The 21247-nt window shown below is 39.1% G+C and overlaps 2 protein-coding genes across 7 annotated transcripts in view; both read right to left on the bottom strand.

Moving 5' to 3' along the window:
- Herc1 (HECT and RLD domain containing E3 ubiquitin protein ligase family member 1) overlaps positions 1 to 21247 on the bottom strand; it is a 172797-nt gene that overhangs the window by 16101 nt on the left and 135449 nt on the right. For all 6 annotated transcript variants that reach the window (XM_057767484.1, XM_057767483.1, XM_057767487.1 and 3 more), the window contains exons 53-68: positions 19164 to 19291; positions 17710 to 17910; positions 16360 to 16490; positions 15331 to 15530; positions 14826 to 14931; positions 11793 to 11939; positions 10808 to 10909; positions 9123 to 9296; positions 8068 to 8361; positions 7014 to 7079; positions 6716 to 6841; positions 5744 to 5882; positions 4325 to 4506; positions 3542 to 3697; positions 2513 to 2635; positions 429 to 531 (exon numbers count right to left, since the gene is read on the bottom strand). In XM_057767484.1, the coding sequence (XP_057623467.1) occupies positions 429 to 531; positions 2513 to 2635; positions 3542 to 3697; positions 4325 to 4506; positions 5744 to 5882; positions 6716 to 6841; positions 7014 to 7079; positions 8068 to 8361; positions 9123 to 9296; positions 10808 to 10909; positions 11793 to 11939; positions 14826 to 14931; positions 15331 to 15530; positions 16360 to 16490; positions 17710 to 17910; positions 19164 to 19291 (2378 nt within the window). The remainder of the gene's footprint in view (positions 1 to 428; positions 532 to 2512; positions 2636 to 3541; positions 3698 to 4324; positions 4507 to 5743; positions 5883 to 6715; positions 6842 to 7013; positions 7080 to 8067; positions 8362 to 9122; positions 9297 to 10807; positions 10910 to 11792; positions 11940 to 14825; positions 14932 to 15330; positions 15531 to 16359; positions 16491 to 17709; positions 17911 to 19163; positions 19292 to 21247) is intronic.
- Positions 11127 to 11628, bottom strand: LOC130873006 (translation machinery-associated protein 7-like). The gene has a single exon (XM_057767489.1). It carries the CDS (start codon positions 11521 to 11523, stop codon positions 11329 to 11331), a length of 195 nt encoding a protein of 64 aa, XP_057623472.1. The 5' UTR covers positions 11524 to 11628; the 3' UTR covers positions 11127 to 11328.

The raw sequence follows: 21247 nt of genomic DNA, 5'->3' as shown, positions 1-21247 counted from the left end.
TGTCAGGTACTGTGCCATACTGCTGAAAAAGCAAGCTAACACAAGGACAAAGGCTAAGCTTCTTCCCTCAGCTAGCCCCTCCTTACAAAAAAGACTCAGTGCACTCCAAGACTAGAAACCAGTCCCTGCTTTCTTCTCCCTCTCCCACACCATCCGCACAACCTTCAGTCTCTCCAGCCTGACAGTAGCAGAAGGGAGAGGAAGCGCCCTCGGCAGGGCTCTGCCAGCCAGAGGGAAGGCTCTCCCCATGAGCTTTAATGGGTGGGAGTTTATCATTGAAACAAAATGCATCAAGTAGGAGTAAAAAGTAGGAAGAGAACGTGGCCACATGGTAAATACCACCCAGGACTCTATAAACCTAGAAGACAAGTGTTTCTATAATTTACATGTATAAAGGCATATATATTATAGGCTAGAAGGTATCTTACCTTGACCAAAAGTATATACATGACCATCCTTGGTCAAAGCCACAGAAAACTGAGTTCCACAAGCAACCTTTTTAATTCCAATTCCACAAAGGACATCAACTTTCTGTGAAATAAAAGTATAAGGCATATGTTCAAAAGAACAAAATAAAACAAAGGAAACAAACAAACAAATCATGGATTTTTCTATGGGCATTTATAACATCAAGTAATGTCTCCAATAAAAAGGCCAATTGTCATTAATGTTTTACCCAAGTCATATTCCTAAAGATTATTTTCTGTTATTGCTCCAAGTGGTAACTGAGTGTGTGGGAGAGAGTGTGCAGAGGCTGAGAAGTATGGCTAACACTCTCAGGAACTCATGTGAAGTGGAAGCATTCCAAAGAAAACAACTTTTAATGAACACTGCAAGATCCTGTCAGACCACAAGCAGCTTCCTGTCAGTTTGCTTTTCTTTTTCCTACATACAACCCCAGTAGCACAGACAATAAGGGCAACATTAAATAAATGGGACCTCCTAAAACTGAGAAGCTTCTGTAAAGCAAAGGACACTGTCATTAAGACAAAAAGGCAACCCACTGACTGGGAGAAGTTCTTCACCAACCCTGCATCAGACAAAGGTCTGATCTCCAAAATATATAAAGAACTCAAGAAACTAGACTTTAAAATTCTAATTAACCCAATTAAAAAATGGGGCACTGAACTGAACAGAGAATTCTCAACATAAAAAGTTCAAATGGACAAGAGACACTTAAGGTCATGTTCAACTTCCTTAGCGATCAGGAAAATGCAAATCAAAACAACTTTGAGATACCATCTTACACCTGTCAGAATAGTTTGCTTTTCTTTTAGTTTTTCCAGGTAATAAACACTGCTGTCTGTGTTCCCCAGAAAGGAAGTTTTATGCTTCTCTGCACCCCTATTTGAATATTCCTCAAAGCAACTATTAATATGTCCCAGAAGATATAAGATAGCAAAATGAACTTGAAAACAAAGTTGTAAATCATATCATATTTTATTAAATTAACTTAAATTAAATTTTATTAAATATGTAAGGAAAGTCCATATAACAAAGCTGTACATAAGGTCTACAAAACCAAGAAAATAAGAATAACTGTTCTCAGTTTATTTTATATGTACTTATTATATGTATATACACATATAAATACATATGTGTGTGCATATATATATATATATATTTATTTGACAGATGCACAACTCAATGTAATAAGCTGAAACAGTAGCTACAGGCAGAGTTGTAGAAAGCTGCCAATCGATTTCTTCCTAAGGACTCTGGCGGACTGGTTCCTTCTTTACATGGGACATAGTCACACAATACTCAGTCTGTCTGCAGAGACAGAGGTTTATCCTTACAGAATGTTTACATCCATTCTTTTGTAGTAATGGATTGTAGTACAATTTTCTAATTGTTAATAATAAAAACTTGGAGTCAGATATTAGGGGGTGAAAGCTGATAGATCAGAGAAGCAATGCAGTCAGCCAGTAGAGAGACCTTTTACCTCTACCAAATCCTCAGACCAAAAGGTGAGCCTGTCCTCAGACTGCATCTGTCTCCACCAAACCTCAGACTACAACTGAGTTCCTGTCTCCTCCCACCTTATATTCCTCTCTCAGTTATATCCCTCCTATCTCTACCTCCCTTGTACTGGGATTAAATACATGGGTTCCCAAGTGCTGGGATCACCTTTGTGTGAATTCTGTTTCTCTTTTACACAGATTCAATCTTGTGTAGCCCAGGGTGGCCTTGAACTAACAGAGATTACTCTGTCTCTGTCTCCCGTGTCCTGGGATTAAAGGTGTGTGCCATCACTCTCTGGACTCTAGTTGCTTAGCTCTGCACTCTGATCTTCAGGCAAACTTTGTTAGATTATAAACAAAACATCACTACAACGACTTATTTAAAAGTCAAGATCTAGAATGCTGGACATTTGAGAGTAAGCAACACAAGTTCTCAAACACTCATTACAAAATACAAATATTCCAGCTAAAGAACTTTCAGTTTAAAAGAGGTGCTGATACAAGTAATTTCTATTGTATTTAAACTGAGGTTCAAGGCAGTAACTGACCTGAGGGGAAGATTTTGCAGTGGAATTTCCTAAGCCCAGTTTTCCATAGTCTCCATCTCCAAATGCCCACACCATGGAGCCATCTGTTGACACTGCCAAGGTGTGGTTCAGCCCACAGGCCACCTGGAGAAACAACAGAGTACTAAGTGAACTGAACTGAACTCAGGACCTTTGGAAGAGTCGGCAACGCTCTTAACCTCTGAGCCATCTCTCCAGCCCCAAGAATGCGTTTCTTCAGAGTAAAATCCTTCAAGCATCTGTAGCTAAATAAGAACATAAAAGTACAAAAGGCAGGGGGGAAAATACTTGTAACTGGACAATGGTGGCGCACGCCTTTAATCCCAGCACTTGGGAGGCAGAGGCAGATGGATCTCAGTGAATCTGAGGCCAGCATGGTCTACAGAGTGAGGTCCAGAACAATCAGGGCTACACAGAGAAACCTTGTCTTGAAAAACAAAACAAAACAAATAAAAAGGTATATGTGATTCAGAAATATTCATTCACTCCACAGGCTGTCTCAGCATGACAGGGAAAGTCAAGACATCTTACCCATTATTAAAAGACATTTTCAATGCGTTTATGCACAGAGGGAAAAATTCAACCATCCAACTCAATGCTGCCACACAGGAGCAACAAGAAAGTTGTACTGTGGAGAGGCAGTTTTTTGTTGTTGCTGCTGTTATTTGGTTGTTTGTTTGAGATGAGGTCATAATATATGACCTATGCTATGCTTGAACTCTTGATCCTTCTTTTTCAGTCTTTCAAATGCTAGGATTACAGTGTGTGCCACCACATCCAGCTTTTTAGCAAGTTGTGGCAGTACTGTATGGACAGTGTTCCATCCAAAAATTGTGAATTTTTCACATTGAGAAAAAAAAATGAAGCATTGTAAAATATGTCACACGAAATGTACGGAGGTTAAATGCAACTAATAATTCTGGTCTTTCTGAGAGAAGAAAATATCTAGTGCAAACAGAAGAGGTAAGAAAATTACTATCAACTACAGCATCGTATTGACTTATGCCATGCCTGTCCAATCTGATATCCCTCCAAGGCAGTCACTCTCTCTGGAAGTTTTTTGTTAGAGGTATTTCCAAGTCCCAGACGACCATAGTCACCATTCCCAAAGGTGAAGAGTTTGCCATCTGATGTTACCACTGCTGAATGCTTAAAGCCACAAGACATCTAGGACAGAATCAAGGAGAAAGAGGTTTATAAGAAGAGAGACTAGGAAAAAAGCCAGTCATTTTCAGTTAAGACTGTAGCAATATAATTGGCCTACAAGTGAAGATCAGGTAGTCTACCTGCCCACAGAGCCCTCCTCATCTGCCTCAGCAGGTTCACGAAAACCAAGTAGTCCCCGGAATAACTGTCAATACACTTGGCTGTGTATCTGACTTAGACTAAAAGAGATAATGAATGGAAAAATCTATAGTAAACCCCAGGGTACTATGTAATTTTACAATATTATCTTAGATCACTAGCTGATCTAACAGACATGCACATTCCTTTGCAACAAAAAGGATGGGGTTAAATAAAAGTTTTCCCTCTACCTACCAAGAACTCCAGAACTATGAGGTAGGACCTAATCCTGTGGTGTTTTTTCTAAGAGCCTTGTAGCATCATATCCTGCACCAAGTTAGCTGAATTCCTGAAAAGCTCAATAAGGAGCCTACATAACCAAAAATTGTGGATCTCTTATTCTGCTCATAGAATCTGTTTTTATACTATTTCTGCTAGCTAAACTTCAGAATGATATTTACTAACTCCGTATTCCTATTCAAAGGCAAATGTATCCATGCCATGTCTGACCTGCACCACTTCTTCTCCTTGTAATGCCTCGATCTGTCTTGGCCGCCGTTGCCTGTCACTGTTCCCATGGCCAAGTTTGCCATAGTCCCCATCTCCCCAGCTGAAGACTTCACCACTTTCTGTCAGGGCCATTGAGTGTCCATCAGAGCCACAAGAAGTCACCAGCTGAGTTACCACAAAGCCTATAAGATAGCAGAAACACAAAAGGTGTCAAATGGTAAAACATTTCTCCTGTAGCTGCTATAGAATGCCCTAAGATTTGAAAAGCACCCAAATGTTATGTGGAATAACAAACTTTTTAAACCTTTAAATCAAATTTATAGACATAACCTGGCAAAACTGGGAGCAGTCACACAAAATGATGACGAGAGGAAGGATAAGGACAGCTGTCACAGCCACTAAGGGTGATGATATTGTAGTCACTCCTGTAGATGCTTTGTAAGGACTGTCTCATTTCTCCTTTCACGCACATCTGGGGCAGACACCAACATCCCCATTTTCTGCAGTTGCAGAGATTGTGTTGCAAAGTGATGTAGTGGTTATGCAAAGTTCCTGAACCAGGGACTAGAAAGAACAGGTAGGAACCCAGCTTGTGTTCCCACTGCACTTTCCACTGCAGCACTCTACCACCAGATCTGCAGAAATTTCCTGTGAACTCACTGGTACATTTTAAGTAGAAGCATTGACTTAGAGTCCTCTGTGTTCTCCATGGAAAAGATATGCTCACCTTACAGCCTGTGGGCCAAGAACACCCTAAAATAGCTATGGATGACCAGGCGATGGTGACAAACGCCTTCAATCCCAGCACTTGGGAGGCAGAGGCAGGCGGGTCTATGCGAGTTTGAGGTCAGCCTGATCTACAGAGCAAGTTTCAGGACAGCCAGAGCTGTTACACAGATAAACCCTGTCTTCAAAACAAAACAAAACAAAACAAAACAAAATAAAACAAAACAAAACAAAAAGATAGCCTAACACATTTGCAGATGACATCATGTCACATGTTCAAAGGTCGGATATTCCTTATTGTAAGCTTTGCGATCTATGAGACACTGCAGCTGTTTCTCTTGAGACATACTTTATCAAGTTACACAGAACTCTGCTAGAAATGCCCTTTAAACTCTCAGGCACAGCTGGAGATTTTTATGTGGGCTGTTTTTTATGTTAATGAAACATACACATGACTACCTTATCAAAGTTTAACAATTTTAAAGAATTTGTTTACAATATAAAACATTTGTTTTCCCTTGGATCTCAAATACGTATATGCTGCTGGATTCTAGCACTCCTACTTGTGAAACAGCTTTAAAAATGTGGAAATTAAGGCTGTATATAAGGAAACCCCCATGGGTTCACCAAGTTGAGAAGAGTTCCAGTAGATGCACACAGTCTCTAACCATTTTAAATTCAGGGTAGCCTTACCTTGCAGGGCTGAAATAACAGTCAGTACATGAAGATCATCTGAATTTCCTTGCCCTAATCTGCCGTAACTTCCTTCCCCACAAGCCAACACTGTGCCATTGGCCTGGATGACAAAGGTACAGTTCTGACCACATATAACCTAGTATAAAACACAGAATAAAAAACATTATTCTTGTTTAGGTCGGACATGATCAAGATACAAAGTGTGCATGCATGAAATTATCGAAGATTAAATAAGACTTTCCCTCCCATTACCCTTATTGTTAATCTCTAACTTCAGACATTTTAGATGATCTTGAGGATAGCTCTACCAGTTCTTTTCTCCTTTGCACCAAAGCAGGAAATACGCCTGCCCTATAACCTTTGATTACTATAGTTCTGATGGCATATGAGACTCATCTGACTGAGATAATTCATGAAATTTCAGTCAACTGTGCACAGCTAAACAACACAGATAAGAGAAGAAAGGAAAGGTGATAGGAAACTATTAAAGCCTGGTGTAGAAAGAGGCAGAAACTGGAGGGGGCTAAAACAGGGAAGAGCAGGGAACTCTGGGACAGCTTTGGTAGAAGAGAACTGAAGTGAAATGAGTTTGGGAATACAGTACCATGGCTATTAGATGGAGAGAGGAGCATCAATAAAGGCTGGCTAAAGGTCCTAGGTAGTTCATGGTTCCCAAAGAGAACAATGATTATGATTAGCTTGGTTTCCATAAATATGCACTGTATTGGCCAAATATATTGTGTTATTAATTCACTATACTTGGAAGCAAGAAAAATTTAGAAACTTCTTAAGAAAACGTCTTGAGTACAATAAAACTTCAGTAAGCTTCCATTTGGAGGTCACATATAAATGAGGTTCTTTAATGATTCACCACAATAGACTGAAACTGACAAGCTTAAACCCAAAATAAGTTACTAACAGCAATTGGAATTCCCACATTTCTTCTCCATTCTTCACTCTGCGAGTTACCTGTTGGGCCTGTGAGAATGAAGGAGCTGTGGCTGGCACCATTACATTTCTTCCAGCTTCAGCCAGCTGTCCATGCCTGCCAGCACCCCATAAGTAGACATCACATTTACCTCCCAGGTGCCAGTCCTAGAAAACCCACAGGCACCTAAAATTAGGATCATCCAGTTGTTCAAACAAATACATACTGAGCACAAGCATGTGACAACCACTACAGGAAACAGAAGGACACAGAAACACATGCATTTACAATCAAAAGACTGACTGAAACCCAGCACATAGTAATCTTATCTTTACTGACCTCAGGCCTGGAAGTTGCCCAAGACATAATTTGTTCATCCATGCCATTGATCCACTTGCTGTTATCCTGCAAGACAGAGCCCACATCACAACCAATGATGCCTTCCCAGGACCAAATCTGCTCTTGACTAGTGAAAAAGCTCCCTTTCTAAAAATCATAGTGATATTAGGACAAGTCAAGAATAGTTGTTCTTATTTCACTTTTAAAAAGATAGTGTCTTGCTATGCTGCTCAGGTCAGCTGCCTTCAAACTCTTGATCTCAAAATTCTCTTGCTTCTTCCTCCTAAGAAGTTGGAACTTCAGACATATGCCATCCCATCCAGCAAGTCCAACATCACAGTAATTTCAAACTTGCTTTTTGCATTCTAGTATTGACTTTTATTATACACACTTTTACTCTCACTGCAGCTTTGGTTCAAGGCTAACCATTCAGGGCTACAGAGATGGCTCAGCATTTAAGAGCATTGGTTGCTCTTCCAGAGGACTCGGGTTCAATTCCCAGTACCCACATGACCACTCACGATTGTCTATAACTCCAGTTCCAGGGAACCTGATACCCATGGCAAAACACTAATACACATAAAATAAAATAAATAAAAAAAGACCTATTTTTTTTTAAAAGCTAATCATTCATGTTTACTGAGCGCCTAAAGGTGCAAAGCCATGTACAAAGCCTACTGCCTCCCTAGATTCTTTGTCTAGTTTAGTGGGTAAGTCACTTGATGCTGATTACTAGTATGTTTAAAGTGCACAGTAAATCAGAATCTCCATGTGGATAAATCTCACAAAGTGACCAGAAGGAAACAAAAATATGCATGATTAAGACACTTGATAAGCACCTACACACGAAGAGAAAAGTATGGAACTATGTATGGAGTCAGCAGACTCAGAAGGACTGTCACCAGAAACTTGAATAGCCATTCAATAGAAAAGTATATTCCAATTCACATAAGGGCATGTCACTAGCTAGTCAGCTCAGCAAAGAAACCATGGCATACCAAGCAGTCATGGTGCAATTGCTACTTCAAGTGACAGCAGCTCAGGACTCACTCACCATGAGGAGCACTAGCTCATCCTCAGGAACAGGCTCTAGGTCTGGGACAGTAAATGACTCTGGAAACTGTGCTCCATTGGTCAGGGCTTCTGCAGCCTTGATGGTGGTCGAGAAGCATTCTAACCAGGCCCACTCATTCGGATTCCAGGACACAGGGTCAGGGAGGCAGTTCTGATGGTGCGGTGGCACTGGAGGGCTACACAACAGCTGATCCAGATGAAGCCCCACAGCAAGGGAAGCCAGGCATTGCATGTAGGGGCTGTGAACAAGCTGGTCACCACAAACCACATGAGGCTAAGAAAAACAAAAAAACAAAAGAATGACACATTAAGGAGCCTGTATCAGATATTCTGGATAAACATATGTTATAAAAGCTTTTAGGGCTAGTAAAGGGGATTCTATATATTCTTCACTCCATTTTTCTCTAACATATATAAGATAACTTATATAACCATACTACATTCGTCAAAACTAAGAAACTCATGCTGATACAGTATTAGCCAAATCAGAGCTTTATTTGGTTTTGCCACTCATATCTCTTTTTGTTTCAGAATCCAATATGGGCTCATATTGGACTGCTCTGTGTGTGTGTGACTGTATTTTTTTTCAATTATAATAAACAAGGTAGATAACAACTAACTCACGAAGACCTGACTCCTCTCACATTTCTTCCTTTACCAAGAAAACCTTGGTAGTCATCAAAGACAAATTCTTTTATGGCAGTCTTTAATCACAGCAAAGCAAATCCATCACAGAGACCATGAAATTCAAATTCAGGTAAATTCTTCACTGAAATTGATTGGGTATGGAGTGAATAAATCATCTGAAAAAGAATGTGTCAACACTACACAGATTTGGGGGTTATAGTTTCATTTTACTCAGGTGAAAATAAAGAAAGAACTGGCTTAAGATGACCGAACAACTGCTTAGGTACATTTCTGTCCCAAGAGCTGCACTTACTTCCCTCAAATATCATGTCCCTGTGGGATAGGAGAGTGGGGTGGAATACAAATTCCAAAATACCAAGTATTATGGGAGTTATGGGCATGAGTTACCTTTTCATAGGCATATTGCTCTTGAAGCATCATGGGCAGTCGCTCCAGAAATGCTCTCATGCAGGGAGCCATATTTAATCCCAGAACACCCTGTTGTTTCAGGGCTGTCCTACAGGTTGCTAAAACGTGATTGGCAGAAGCCCATTCTGCTGTACAATTTACAACCAAAACATCCTGGTGGAAAAGTAAATAATGCCATATGATTAATTTGTTTAATTAAAGATTAAAAAACAATGCCATCACCATTCAACCTGAGAAATTCTCTCCAGTAAATGGATTAATTATTTTTCCTTCTCATATACAAAAAAATGTTTAGAGAACTTTAAAATATCCTAATTTGTTTAAGTAAAACAAGCAAATAAAACCAAAGAAAAAAATGTGATCCACCTTAACAACTTTCTTTAAAAACAGTATCAATTATCTGCTAGTTCACAAGCCTGGTAAGACTAGGTATTCAGTACATTTCACAAGTCTGACATGACTATAGGGACATTAGCAGAAATAAATAGTTGTTTCCTCAGGAACACAACGTAAAAGCCCCAGATACCCCCTATTCTATGCAGTAAGCTCAATGGCCGTTTGTACTGCTTAGGGTGCTACACACTATAATGCTCATCTTAAAAATATCCTAGCATTGGTTAGTTTTTAGTTTTATTTTTAGTAAAAGCACTCACATAGGATTATAGCTTCTTTTTGTTTTGTTTTGTTTTGTTTTTTCAAGATAGAGTTTCTCTGTATAGCAGCTCGGGCTTCTTCTTTTTTTAAAAAGATTTATTTATTTATTATGTATACAATGTTCTGTCTGCATGTATGTCTGCACCCCAGAAGAGGGCACCAGATCTCATCACAGATGGTTATGAGCCACCATGTGGTTGGTGGGAATTGAACTCAGGACCTCTGGAAGAACAGTCAGTGCTCTTAACCGCTGATCCATCTCTCCAGCCCCAGCTCTGGCTTCTTTTAACACCATTTAAGCATATATAAGCACACTGCACACTGACTTTGATCTTTGAGCATATGAAAACAGCTGTAGGGTAATCAGAAGTCTCACAGCAGGTTGGTTAGCACTTTTACCAGAATCTTAAATTTTAAAGCCATGATATATTTTGGATTCTTAAATGTTTTTGAGATTTTTTTCCCCATGGAATATTCTTTTGAGTTAGCTTAGTGCTATGAGAACTCATGTGAGAATTGTGAGAAATGTGGGAATCGACTTGTGTCTTCCAATGGGATAAATTAAAAAAATAAAAATCAATGCCGGGCGGTGGTGGCGCACGCCTTTAATCCCAGCACTTGGGAGGCAGAGGCAGGCGGATCTCTGTGAGTTCGAGACCAGCCTGGTCTACAAGAGCTAGTTCCAGGACAGGCTCCAAAACCACAGAGAAACCCTGTCTCGAAAAACCAAAAAAAAAAAAAATAAAAATAAAAATAAAATAAAAAAAAAATAAAAAAAATAAAAATCAAATCAAGTACTTTCAGCAAAGCCCAGGTACAGAAGAGGCTAGGATGATAAATGAGCATCCCCAGGTTCTAACTCCCTTTTACCATTAAATAGGCACATTATCTTGGGCAAGTAATAATCTTTCAGATAGCAGTTGTTCCTCTGTAAAGTGAGGGGCTTGGGCTGTAATTTCTAAAACGTCTCTAGATTCATACTCAATGGTTTGTTGTGACTGTAATGTTACCTTTGATCTATTTGAGCAAGCAGCTACCCCAACTTCTGGAATCCATACTGTGGTCTGAATAGCTCCAGAGCCTATCACAACAGTTTGCAAGACAGAGCCATCCTAAAATGAGATATATTTATCAGTACTCGTATCCTGACTTTAGGCACTGTTGACACAACATCTGTTACTTTGCATTCACAAAATATACATTAAAAATAATTATAACTGAGCTGAATTCAACAACATTGACTTTATAAACTATGTTTTACTTTATACCTACTTTTCACTTTATTTTTTTGTATTGTTTATTTTATTATTATTTTTTACAAAAGTTTATTACAATGTACAACAGGCTCCAGGATAACACTTCATTCTAACTATAGGTGGCAATGATGTTATAGTAGGGGATCCAGATGTTTAACAGGCTCCAGGATAACACTTCATTCTAGCTGTAGATGGCAAAGATGTTATGGCAGGGAATCCAGATGTTTAAATAGGAATGGAAGAGGGTCACCATCATCTCAGATATGAGGAACAGCTTACTTTTTGCCAGATTTCTTAATTCCACCTGTGGCCAGGGGTCCCTTCCCCACGGCCTTGGCTTTTAGCTCCTCGAGTTTCTTCTGCTCCTCTTTTTGTTTCTGCTTGAAAGCCTTATCTTCCTCGTCCATTTCTTTGGCCTGGTTCTTGGGCTGTTTCAGGAGCTTCTTTTTGCCACCTTCCCAGTCCGACATGGCGCCTCCAGACACCCACTTCTCCAGACCCTGACCCTAAGCCCTACTTTTCACTTCAAAGATACTTATCAGTAAGAAAAACCAAAGGATAAGAGACTGGTTTTATAGATGATTATCTTATAGACAAAATCATCTCCATAGGAGCTTTTCCATTACCCAAGACACTGTTACATAAATTCTTAACATTAGTTAATTTTTACCATTATGATACAAACTAATGTGTAAAAAGTTTCTTAATGTTAAAAAACAAAACAAAACTGTGTTCTTACCCTTAAAGACCAAATGTTCATAAGCCCTCCAAGTCCACCAGACACCAAGGCCAACCCATCAGAACTGAAGGCCACAGTCCGAACAGGAGTGATGTGTCCCCGCAGCTGATAAACACACTTGGCTCCTGCCCATTTCTTACAGCCATCCTATAAATTATTATTTTGAATATGTATTAGTTTAAAAATAATTTACAGGTTCAAGATTCATGGCTCACTCCTAGAAATTTTACATTTCAGTAGTATGAAACAGGGGGCTGAGGTAGAGACACTTTCTACCATAAAGTTATTTAACTTGATGAACAACAATAAAGCGGCAACCGGGTTCTGTTTCTATACTTTTCAAAACTAATTTTCTGTTTTTTTTTTTTTTGTTTTTGTTTTTGTTTTTGAGACAGTGTTTCTCTGTGTAACCCTGGCTGTCTTGGAACACCAGGCTGGCCTTAAACTCAGAGATCCACCTGCCTCTGCTGGGATTAAAGGTATGAGCTACCACCTCCTGGCTAATTTTCTGTTGTTTAAACAAGCAGAAATTATTACAGTTCAAAGTTCCAGGATCTGTAAGACAGAAAAATTCTGACTTTTACTTGTGACCAATAGTTTGATTTGATGTAATTTTTATTTTCTCACCTAACACTGGTGATCTGCATATGATCATTCTATAAACAGGGTTCCCTGTTGTCAGCTGAGGGATCTGTCTGTAACACTGTGTCTTCTGAGGCACTTCCCTCCTATTATTTAGCTGGTTACTCTTTCCCTTCTTCCTACACTTTGCTTCCTCTTTTTTTTTTTTTTTTTTTTTTTTTTTTGGTTTGGTTTTTCAAGACAGGGTTTCTCTGTGGTTTTGGAGCCTGTCCTGGAGCTAGCTCTTGTAGACCAGGCTGGTCTCGAACTCACAGAGATCCACCTGCCTCTGCCTCCCGAGTACTTTGCTTCCTCTTTATTCTAGTTAAGACAGAGACTAGTACTAGATGCACCCAATACCCAAAAGGAACTTCTTCAAAGGGCGGTTGTATCACAAACAGAAGGGAGCTGCAAACTCAGAGATTCAGTTTAATCAGGCACTTAATATTTTAAAGAATTGTAAAATGGCAATATTAGTATTATTATTTGGCATTTTTACTTAAAATAGTAGGTGGTTTGGCTTCTATTTTATTTATTTATTTATTTATTTATTTATTTATTTATTTATTTATTTATTTATTTTGGTTTTTCGAGACAGGGTTTCTCCATGGTTTTGGAGCCTGTCCTGGAAGTAGCTCTTGTAGACCAGGCTGGTCTCGAACTCACAGAGATCCGCCTGCCTCTGCCTCCCGAGTGCTGGGATTAAAGGCGTGCGCCACCACCGCCCGACTTGGCTACTATTTTAAAAAGCAGATACTCTGTTAACAATAGGAACTTAATTCTACAGAGTGACAACCAGCTGTGCAGCAGTTGAGCACTTTACATCAACACTTAACAGGTCAGAGCCCACCTAGTAACAGAAAGCCAAGGCTCTGAACACGTGGCAACAGTAAAAGGTTTCTGAATATGTCATGATCAAATAATTAATGTGAAATAAAGCACATACAGATCCCAGGTGGCTCGGGTAGCAATTGCCTTTGCATTGCACGACCCTGCTGCAGCCTTGGTTCTGAACACACGTGTCCCTGCACTGTGCATGTTGTCACACTGTGCAACAAACACCACTGAAGGTTTCCTGAAACATCTTGGTTAAAATTTGATATTGCATGCTATGAATTGTCGTGATTTTTACATACAAAGTTTTCTGTTTTTATAGAAATGTAATGGTTTAATTACAGAAAATAAAGGCTTTTTTTTTTTGGTATTTTTCCGATTACCATTCCTCTGTAAGTATCAAACTAGTATATCATTAGGCTGTATTGCATTTGAGTATTTTATTTCAAAATTTGCTGTTTAAGACACTAACGAGTTTCATTAAAAAAAAATTTTTTTTTTTTTTGAGCCGGGCGGTGGTGGCGCACGCCTTTAATCCCAGCACTTGGGAGGCAGAGGCAGGCGGATCTCTGTGAGTTCGAGACCAGCCTGGTCTACAAGAGCTAGTTCCAGGACAGACTCCAAAACCACGGAGAAACCCTGTCTCGAAAAACCAAAAAAAAAAAAAAAAATTTTGACTTTGAATTAGAACAGAAATTCTAACAATTCAAATGATTCTAAATACACACCTGCCATTTTGTACTATGTATTGATGCAAAACAGTGTTCTCAGTACTGACAATTATAAAATCAAAAATTGGTCAACTCTGAAGGACAGTGAAGATGGTCTACGTTATTCACTATTAAACTTTCAGCAAAGACTTAATTCTTTAATGTAAAAATAAACAAGCACATGTATCCCATAACTATGTAAATTTGCTTTGTTCTTTAATAAATGGTAAAATCGGATATATAGCAAAGAATTGATCTAAAAAACTCTCATTATGATTTATTATCAGTGAATGTTTGCTGTGCTCATCTGCTTATATACCCAGACCAGGGTTGTGTAAACGAATTTCTTAGGTGAAAAGAGGTTGAGAGTAGAAAAAGTTTAGGAAGTCTAGCTTGAGATGAAGCATGTGTCCTTCCTGGGTTTTGTCTGTGTTTTTTTTCCCTCCATACTTCCCCACTCCCAGATTCATGAGTTTATGTGACTTGTCTAGATGCCTTTGTAAGTATCTAAGCTTGTAACTCTTCTTTCAAAATACTGGTTCTGTTGAGGCGAAGTTCTGACATTGGCAGGAGACACTCTGGAACTCCCATAGTGTAAGTCCACTGTACCTGACTTAACTCACGACTAGTATATCTACAACATTCATTTTATTCATCACCAACATGATCACCACTCCATGTGCATTACACACCTCACAGTAATCAGTAATGAGTGTCCTTCACTTCTAAAAATGACATGAACTTAAGTGAGCATACAAATTACAATTACTTACATTTCCCTGATGGATCATGCCCTTCAGGTATAACAGGTAATGCCTTACTGAGGAGGAGTTATTGCACTATAGTATCAGATAAAGTCACACATTACCTGGCAATTCGATTCCTGGTCCCACCATCCTTCTGAGCTAGTCATACTGGTCTGTGTGGTATCTTGTGGAATACGCCAAACACACACTAAGCCATTCTGACAGCCACTTTAAAAAAAAATCACAAAAGGAGAACATATCAAATGAAAATCTGAAAATCTGCTCTTTATTTCTTTTAGGTAATTTTTAAAAACCATTTCATGTGCATTGTTGTTTTGCCTGCATGTATGTCTGTGTGAGAGTGTCAGATCCCCTGGAACTGGAGTTATGGACAGTTGTAAACTGCCATGTGGGTACTGGGGATTGAACCTGGGTCCTTTCAAAGAGCATTTGGTGCTCTTAACTATTGAGCCATCTCTCCCGCCCCCTCTCTTAGATAATTTTACGGTGTTACACATTATAAAAATAGTAACAGACACTAAATCAACATTACTGGGAAGTAATACTATTGCAAGCAATAGTCTACACTATCACAAAAATCAACACAAACACAAATTTATAACATACGTGGCCATCAGTAACTGCAACTTGGATCCTTTCCCTGGAAGGCCGCACCAGGCAATGCCATTTACAGTGGATGGATGGCAGAGAGAATGCAGACAGCGCCAGCATCCTGAAACAGGTCCCCAGAGTTTCACATTTTCTTCTTTGGCACATGTCATAAGAATATGGCCAGTTGGGTCCCATTTCAGACTAACAAGAGTCTCCTTAAAATGGTAGGGGAAAAATTAGAATACTCACAGTATTTTTCCTTTGCATGTGCACATACTGAATCATTTTATCAACTGCTAATCACTACTATGTGGAAAAGATGGAAAAGAAAAAAAACAGAAAAAATATTGCTTACTCCAAATTAGTGAAAATGCTTATAAGAGTCTAGGGCATGTTTTATGTTTATAGACCTTGATCATTGTGCTTTTTTTTTGTGATTTTCATTTATGCATATGAGTATTTTGGTTGCATGCATGTCTGTGCACCATATGCATGCCTGGTGCCTGTAGAGGCCAAAGAGGACATAGGAATCCATGAACTGGAGTTATAGTTGGCTGGAAGCTGCCACGTTAAATATTAGTAATTCGCTGGTAATTGAACCTGGGTCCTCAGGAAGCATAGCCAGTCCTCTTAAACTCTAAGCCATTTCTCTAGTCCTCTGTGATTTTTTAAATAACCCTCCTTCCACACTTTCAAACTCCTGGTTTCTTGTTTTTATGTCACCTGCCTGGGTGGCCCTTTAAACATCAGGACTACTTCTGAGGAACCACCTTTGCTTTAGTGGAAGTTCTGGTATTAATGGAGATACTCTGGCAGAGGATATTTCTGGTATTCCTATTTCACTCTTTTGGTTTCATTTCTTTTGTAGATTGATTTAAAAAAATCCACAGATTCTTCCATGTGAACACATGACACAAAGACTTTGTGTAACAACAGAATACTAAATCATAAGTGACCAATGAAAACTACTGTTGAAGATACTACTACCAAACAAAACTACAATAAAAAATCCAGAAAAGCAACCATTGAGAAGACGGCCTTTACCTTATGTGCATCAATGAGAACAATGCCTCCTTTCTCAGCTGGTTCTTTTGTTCCCATCAACAATTTTCCATCAAAATATCCTACTGCAAATGGTCTGTCTTCACTGAACCAAGCAATGCAAGTGACAGATACTACCGTGTTAAAAATACAAGAAAAAGATGGATTTGTCATTATCTAGACAAATAATTACACACTTTGAAAGAGATCTGTGCTACTACCATAACATCAAGAAAACTTCCACTTAGCTCATAAATTAGAACCTGCAGCCTAGAGCCCACACAACCCACTTTGAAGAACATCATTTATGATTCTTCTTTTGGGAAAGAATCTACTATAAAACAGAACTAAGGCCGGGTGCTAGTGGCACAAACCTTTTAATCTCAGCACTTGGGAGGCAGAGGCAGGCAGATCTCTGAAGTTTGAAGCCAGTCTGGTGGTCTACAAGGGCTAGTTCCAGGACAGGCTCCAAAGCTACAGAGAGACCCTGTCTCAAACCCCCACTCGAAAGAGACAGAGAGAGAGAGAGAGAGAGAGAGAGACAGAGAGAGAAAGAGAGAGAGCGAGAGGAAACAAAACAGGACTCACGCAGCATAAGCCACAGAAAATCATCCGCTCGCTTCTTTCTGATGCCCTAATCAGTGTTCTCCAGCTCTTAAGACTGTCTATCCGAGCCCCTAATCACATTGCTTTTCTGCACACTGTGAGCTGGAAAGTAGAAAATAGTACCTAGAGGGCAGGATGGGGAGGGGCTGAGCACATGAGAAGATTTTCCTACTAAGCTTTTCAAAACTTTCTAGCTTTTGAACCCTATGAAGTTGTTATCAAAATTTTAAAAGTGGATTTTAAAGAAAACAAAACCTAAACATAATAAACAAATAGAATGCTTATTTCTCCTGTCAAGTAGAATACCATCAAATTGGCACTATGACCTCTTGATTCCAGTCAAATAACTAATAACAACTGCTAATAATACATGCACTTACTCAAAGTACTCAGTAAGGAAAAACACAGGCAGAATTTGTTTCATCTGCTGAGTTAAGGAACCTTCCTCCTCCACCTTCCCCTATTTCCTTAATTTTACTCAGTTGTTAATTATTTGTTTTTACCAATAATTTTTCTCCCCTCTTTTGATATCTCTAACTTTTAAGTTACATTTGAAGTCTGTTAAAAATGTTAAGTCATTCACACAAAGAATGAATGACTAATATGGTATAACAAAGTGAAGTTTCCCTTTATCAGAGAGATAGATACAGTAAGGAGTGGGAGAGAAACAGATTCCCTCAGCACTTAAACTCAACCAAACCCCTTTTCATCTATTTGTCTACTTTCTTGACTAGTGTAACTTCTTACCATCCTTTCGATAGCAGTGCTCCAGTTCTCGGCGGTGCATAGTGGACACATCAACAACTTCAATCAGTCCTAGAGACCCATCCATCCGACCAACCAGCAGTAACTCTGGAGACTCTCCTGACCAGGCTGTAGCTGGACCTTCTTCTGGCCAAGCCAGGGCAGATACCCAGTGAGGTTGAATATCTACTAATCCTTTTCCTCCTATAGGGGGAGAATTGTTAACTCACTCATTTAACTCTTAAAAAAAAAAGAACAAGCCAGGCGATGGTGGCGCACGCCTTTAATCCCAGCACTCGGGAGGCAGAGGCAGGCGGATCTCTGTGAGTTCGAGACCAGCTTGGTCTACAGAGCTAGTTCCAGGACAGGCTCCAAAGCCACAGAGAAACCCTGTCTCGAAAAAACAAAAAAAAAAAAAAAAAAAAAAGAACAAGGGGCTGGAGAGATGGCTCAGTGGTTAAGAGCATTGCCTGCTCTTCCAAAGGTCCTGAGTTCAATTCCCAACAACCACATGGTGGCTCACAACCATCTGTAATGACGTCTGGTGCCCTCTTCTGGCCTGCAGACATACACACAGACAGAATATTGTATACGTAATAAATAAATAAATTTTTTTTTTTAAAAAAAAAAGAACAAGTACTAGATGTGGTGGCACACATCTTTCTTTTGTTTTGTTTTGCTTTTCAGGCCAGGGTTTTTCTGTGTAGCTTTGGCTATCCTGGAACTCTCTCGTAGAACAGGCCTTGAACTCACAAAGATCCACCTGCCTCTGACTCCCAAGTATTGGTATTGGTATTAAAGGTGTGTGGTGGCACACATCTTTAATCCCACCAATCAAGAGGCAGAGGCAGGTAGATTTCCATATACCATGGAATATGTGAACACCCACATAAACAAATAAATATAAAAATGCCTAGTCAAAAATTTTAACTCTGCCAAGCATAGTGAATACACCTTTAATTCCAGCATTTGAGAGGCAGAACCAGGAAGAGTTTGAAGCTAACCTGGTCTACAAAGGGGGTTTCAGGACAACCAAGGCTTTTACACAGAGAAACCCTGTATCAAAAAACAAAACAAAACAAAAAAATTATCATGGAAAGAAACATAAGCAACCATTGAGAAGACGGCCTTTACCTTATGTGCATCAATGAGAACAATGCCTCCTTTCTCAGCTACTGAGAGAGCTACTTCAAGTGACTCAAAATTATATAGCTTAAGCCCTAGCAACTATCACCTCTCCTCAAGGCCTATTTACTGCTGCATTAAAAGCAGCTTTGGTTTACCACAGTAGGTATCTGAAACTTTCAGAAGGTGCATCTTGTGCAGGATTTTCATAGCTGTTTAACAGTTCATGGACTTCCAGGGAAAGCCAAGCCAAGCCACTGCTTGGCCTACACAACTAAGTGAGAGGAAGGCTGAGTGGTATCCATGCCAGCATCCTCAGAAAGCACTCTTACCGTTAACTTGCCAGATGTTCACCATCTTCTCCAAAGCCCCAGCAAGGTATTTGCCACTGATACTCCAGGAAACAGGTGAGAAGCTTGGGTCGCTGGGTGATCCAAGGCTTTCCTCAGCATCCCCCTCCCTAAAATGCAATAGATGAGTGTGTAATTTACTGTGGGATGTTTTGTACACCATAAAGATTTGTCACTCATATTGGTTTAGTAAAATGTTGAGTGGCCAGCAGTCAGGCAGGAAGCATAATTGTGGTGACCAGATTCTGGGAAGAGGAAGAGAGAGGGTCAGTCACTACCCAGATACAGAGGAAGAAAGATGATAATGCTGCACTGAGAAAAGGTACCAAGCCATGTGGCTAAACATAGACAAGAACTATGGTTACTTTAAGTTGTAAGAGCTAGTTAACAATAAGCCTGAGCTGATAAGCCAAACAATGTTGTAATTAATACAGTTTCTATGTGATGATTATTTGGGTCTGGGCAGTCAGGAAACAAAAGTGCAGTCTCCGCTTACATAATTTCCACCCGCATTTCTAAAGTTAGTGAGCTGGATTTTAAACCTTAAAGAAAGGGGTGCACCCAGGCCAGTTATCGCAGCATATTCTTTATCAGCAGTATTTGTCATCACAGAGAAGATATCAATTATGAAAGAATGATGCTTCAACTACTCACAATTAAGACAGAATTTGTCAGCAAAGATATTCAGAATTGTTATGGGTTGTAGACAGGTACTATTCAGAATACACTTATTTCTGTATGCCTAATGTATTCATAAGGTCTCAGGAAAAGAATACCCATGGAGAGAAAGAAACTTCACTAAATTCACTGCTGGTTGTGATGACAATTCATACAACCATTGTGAAAATTAGTTTGGAGAGCTCTCAAAAAAATGAAAACAGAATACTGTATGTATGTTCCAACTACTTCACTCCTGGATTCATACACTGAGAACTCCATATTCTACCATCGGGATATTTGTACTCACATATTTATTGCTGTGGCTTTTGTTTGTTTTTACTGTAACATAATTGGTATCAACCTAGTTGTCTATCAACAGGTGAATGGATAATGAAAATTTAATGTCTATAAGAATGGAATCATATTCAGTTCTAAATAAAACCTTATCACAAAATTTGTAGGAGCCGGGCGGTGGTGGCGCACGCCTTTAATCCCAGCACTCGGGAGGCAGAGACAGGCGGATCTCTGTGAGTTCGAGACCAGCCTGGTCTACAAGAGCTAGTTCCAGGACAGACTCCAAAACCACAGAGAAACCCTGTCTCAAAAAACCAAAAAAAAAAAAAAATTTGTAGGAAAGTGAATGTATAATATGAATGTATAATATTAAGTGAGATTATGTAATCTCAGAAAGAAAAAAAACCCACACGATTTCCTTCATATGTGGAATTTAGCCAATATATGCAAACAAATGTACATGTGTGTATAGTATAATCTATAGGAAAGAGAACAAAAAGGCTAAATATTAGGAGATGAGGAAGGAATACATGTAGGTAATGAACATGAGTTTTAAAGAAGTATATAAAGCCAATTATGTTTAGTTCTAACTCTGTTGTAGAGTTTCCAATTTTTTGTGGTAGATATACACATAAAAATATATTTAATAGTGCCAGCTGTCCTGACTATACAGAAGTTCAATGAGATACATAGACGTTGGGCTTGGTTAATTTCAATGTGTGTTTTTTGTTTGTTTTTCTTTTCTTTTTTGTTTTTCGAGATAGGGTTTCTCTGTAATTTTGGAGCTTATCCTGGAACTCGCTCTTGTATACCAGGTTGGGCTCAAACTCACAAAGGTTTGAGCCTCCCAAGTGCTGGGATTAAAGGCATGCGCCACCATTGCCTGGCATCGATATGTGATTTTTTTTTTTATTTTAGAGCGTTTTATAGTAAAGTTTACTAAGTCAATTAAAAACAAAAGAAATAGTTACAGTTAGTTACAGTACTATAAGAATGTAACATGTTGATACAAAAGAAATAGCTACATTTAGTTACAGTACTATAAGAATGTAACATGTTGATACAAAACAATTACTCTAATTTCCAAATATCACTGAAGACTGATGAAAATT

The sequence above is a fragment of the Chionomys nivalis genome, chromosome 4 (genome assembly GCF_950005125.1).
Source record: "Chionomys nivalis chromosome 4, mChiNiv1.1, whole genome shotgun sequence".
NCBI lineage: Eukaryota > Metazoa > Chordata > Mammalia > Rodentia > Cricetidae > Chionomys > Chionomys nivalis.
Note: the sequence above shows the minus strand (reverse complement) of the source record. Positions and strands in the feature narration are given on the sequence as shown.